Source organism: Mandrillus leucophaeus, unplaced genomic scaffold (genome assembly GCF_000951045.1).
Source record: "Mandrillus leucophaeus isolate KB7577 unplaced genomic scaffold, Mleu.le_1.0 Scaffold460, whole genome shotgun sequence".
In the NCBI taxonomy this organism is placed as follows: Eukaryota; Metazoa; Chordata; class Mammalia; order Primates; family Cercopithecidae; genus Mandrillus; species Mandrillus leucophaeus.
The window spans coordinates 93,028-96,211 of NW_012104921.1; the positions used below are offsets into that span (position 1 = coordinate 93,028).

At 40.5% G+C, this 3,184-nt stretch overlaps 1 protein-coding gene across 1 annotated transcript in view; it reads left to right on the top strand.

Moving 5' to 3' along the window:
- DTD2 (D-tyrosyl-tRNA deacylase 2 (putative)) overlaps positions 1-3,184 on the top strand; it is a 37,783-nt gene continuing 34,599 nt past the window's right edge. The window contains exons 1-2 of the mRNA XM_011994772.1: positions 1-183; positions 276-519. Coding sequence (XP_011850162.1) covers positions 68-183; positions 276-519 — 360 coding nt within the window. The 5' untranslated portion in view covers positions 1-67. The remainder of the gene's footprint in view (positions 184-275; positions 520-3,184) is intronic.

A 3,184-nucleotide genomic window follows, 5' to 3' on the forward strand; every position in this document is an offset into this window, starting at 1 on the left:
GCGCGTCGAGGAAGGGGCCTGCGACACGCGGCCCAGTAAGCGTCCGGCCGCGGCGCGGGCCTAAGCCATGGCTGAGACTAGCCGGATGCTTCAGGCCCGGGCGCTCCTGCAGCAGTGCCTGCACGCCCGGTTGCAAATTCGCCCAGCCGAAGGGGACGCCGCGGCCCAGTGGGTAGAGGTAACGTCAGCCCGGCAGCTCTCGTTATCCTCCGGCATGCGGGGCGGTTTTTTCCGCGTTATCTCGGTGACCCGTCTGCTCTGTGACTCTCTCTGAGACTGGCGGTCCGGCCGCGGGGATACCCGGTCAGCTTGACGCTGGCCGCAGTGGCCTGCCTGGCTGCGCTTGTCTTTTCGGTCCTGCATCACCGTTCCCCAGCGCCAGTTGTAGCCCCCGAGAGGAAGAGCGCGTCTCCCTTTTTGCGGGGACCACGGGGATTTGAAACTGAGTTCGGTGGACTTCGGGCCTTACTGTCTCAGACCCCTTGTAGCTCGTGGCCTATGCTGGTCGAGGGCAAGCTTGTAGGTCAGGTTTGCTGCAAAAGTTCATGATCTGCTTTAACTTACGCCTCAGATCGCGTTGAATTCCCCCTTATGTTGACTTGGTCTTAGCAAAGACATGAGATTTCCTAAGAAACAACTGTTTTTCAAGAAGCCTTTTAAAAATTTTGACCTATTTCCAACTGAGAAAACAAAGACCACTACTTTTATAACAATGTTGCATTGTTATCAAACACATTTCTCCAAAGAATTTAAAACATTTATGTCACTATGAGTTCCTTCTACTTTCATACATAGTTTCCTTTTTAAGACAGCCTGCCCCCACTGCATACAAAAACAAATAAAATTTTCTTTAAGGCCTCTGACGTAGTTTTGAAGTACGTTGAAACATAAGAAAAAAATTAGTTCGTAATTAAGACTTTTGTAGACACTCAGAAACTTCAGTGTAGCAAAATCTCATTCGCTCATCTTTTCTGCTGAATTCGGTCCCAGATCTAGCATTAATTAAAACAATGTTAGTTATTTTATATATTTTTTTAATTTTTTTTTTTTTTTTGAGATGAAGTCTTGCTCTGTCGCCCAGGCTGGAGTGCAGTGGCACGATCTCGGCTCACTGCAAGCTCCGCCTCCCGGGTTCACGCCATTCTCCTGCCTCAGCCTCCTGAGCACCTGGGACCACAGGCGCCCGCCACCACGCCCGGCTAATTTTTTGTATTTTCAGTACAGACGGGGTTTCACCATGCTAGCCAGGATGGTCTCAAACTCCTGACCTCGTGATCCGCCCGCCTAGGCCTCCCAAAGTGCTGGGATTACAGGTGTGAGCCACCGCGCCCGGCTGAATTATTCATTTTTATAGTTGCCTCCAGACACTATAAATAACAAACTATCAGTCATTTAGTTTCCTTCCATGCTTATTTATCTTTTTTATGTTTTTCAGGCTACATCTTCTTATGCAAAATCACATATATTTTATTGCTGGCATCCAAACTATCAGTGTTTATAAACTTAAAAACTATTTTAAAGGCTTTCCCTTTCGCTCCTACACACATAACTAAATTAAAGAGCTGACAAGTAATTTAGATGGTGAGAAAATGTAAATTCTTCTTATGTGTTCTCTACTGTTCTATTATTAAAAGTTCTGGTTTTTTTAGAAACAGCATTTTAATTGTCAAGATTTGAAGATTACTTTCTTTGCTTTTTCTTAGTTTCATTCATTTAGAACTTTGCTGTCACAGACTAATGTTTTTGTTCCTGGTAAGTGAACTTTTTAAAGCTACAGTGAGAGTTATCTGTATTTTTCTATATATTTGAAATGTTTTATACCAAAGAAGTTATATGGAAAGTGATTTTGACTTGAAGAGAAGTCACAACTTAAGATCTATTATGGAATAAATGAAAGGCAAAGACCTTAATGAGGAGATAATGTTAGTGGAAAGAACAGTTATCATTGTGCAAATAATTAGGTATTTAATTCTGACATTGCATGTGTCCAAATATAAATATCCTTAAGATTTTGATTCATGACGAAAACAATAGTAGTGGAGAGGCCTGTGACAATAGTGCAAATACCTATAATAACTTGCCAGCTTCTTAAGGGTGTGCATTGGAGGCCCTTGCCTATTGTTTCAGTAGCACAATTACACTTTTTAAGACTCACTTCTTTTCCAGGTAAATCAAGTGTGAGTGCAGAGCTGCATTTACATGTATCTAGAAAATTCTTTGGGTAACACATAGAGCCTGGAACATATAGTTGAATGTTAATGCAATCAACAGATAAATTGAATCCCTATCATGTACAAAACAGCCTGTAAAGTGCTTTGGAAGTTAAAATGTGAAATAAATTGTGCCTCTGCCCTTAAATTTATTTTTACATACTCATTTAATAAACACTAATATAGCACTTACTGTGAACCAGGCACTGTTTTTAAGTACTTTATAAATATTAACTCATTTAATCTTCCTAATAGCTCCTGGAGTCAAGGTTAATTTACAGAATCAAAAAATCTAATGATTCACTCAGAAGCAGAATCAAAGTCACTATTCAAATGTCTCTTTTCTGTATAGTCTCTGTCCTACAAGATCTAAGAAATATCCAAGTCATTATGTAAAATAAATAAGCCTATATTCCTGATAACAACCAACCTTTTAATGTAGAACTTATTATCACAAATGCAATTTTCAGGTCCCTATCATGTTTATTTAAAGCATTAACAACAAATAATAATAATTGGACAGTTTCCTGGAGTTTATAGAAATAGAATCAGACCATTATTTTCATTATCTGTAAGTAAATGGATTAGGGGAAATAAAGAGAGATGATGTCAAAAGATATCAGTCACATGTTGTTTATCCATCAGCTGTATCTGGTATAATGTAAATTCACTTGGCATTGAATAAATGGGGCCCAGCAAATGAAATGTTTCTAAGTCTGTCACCCTTACTTGGGAAAAGGCTGCTTGATTGTTTTAATGATTTTGATTAGAAATAAATGTTTGAAGGTATAACTTGTCTTCACTGCTCTTCGCTATATTTTAAACTTCATTCTTTTTTTATTTTTTCGAGATGGAATCTGTCTCTCTCGCCCAGGCTGGAGTGCAGTGGCACGATCTCGGCTCACTGCAAGCTCCGCCTCCTGGGTTCATGCCATTCTCCTGCCTCAGCCTCCCGAGTAGCTGGGACTACAGGC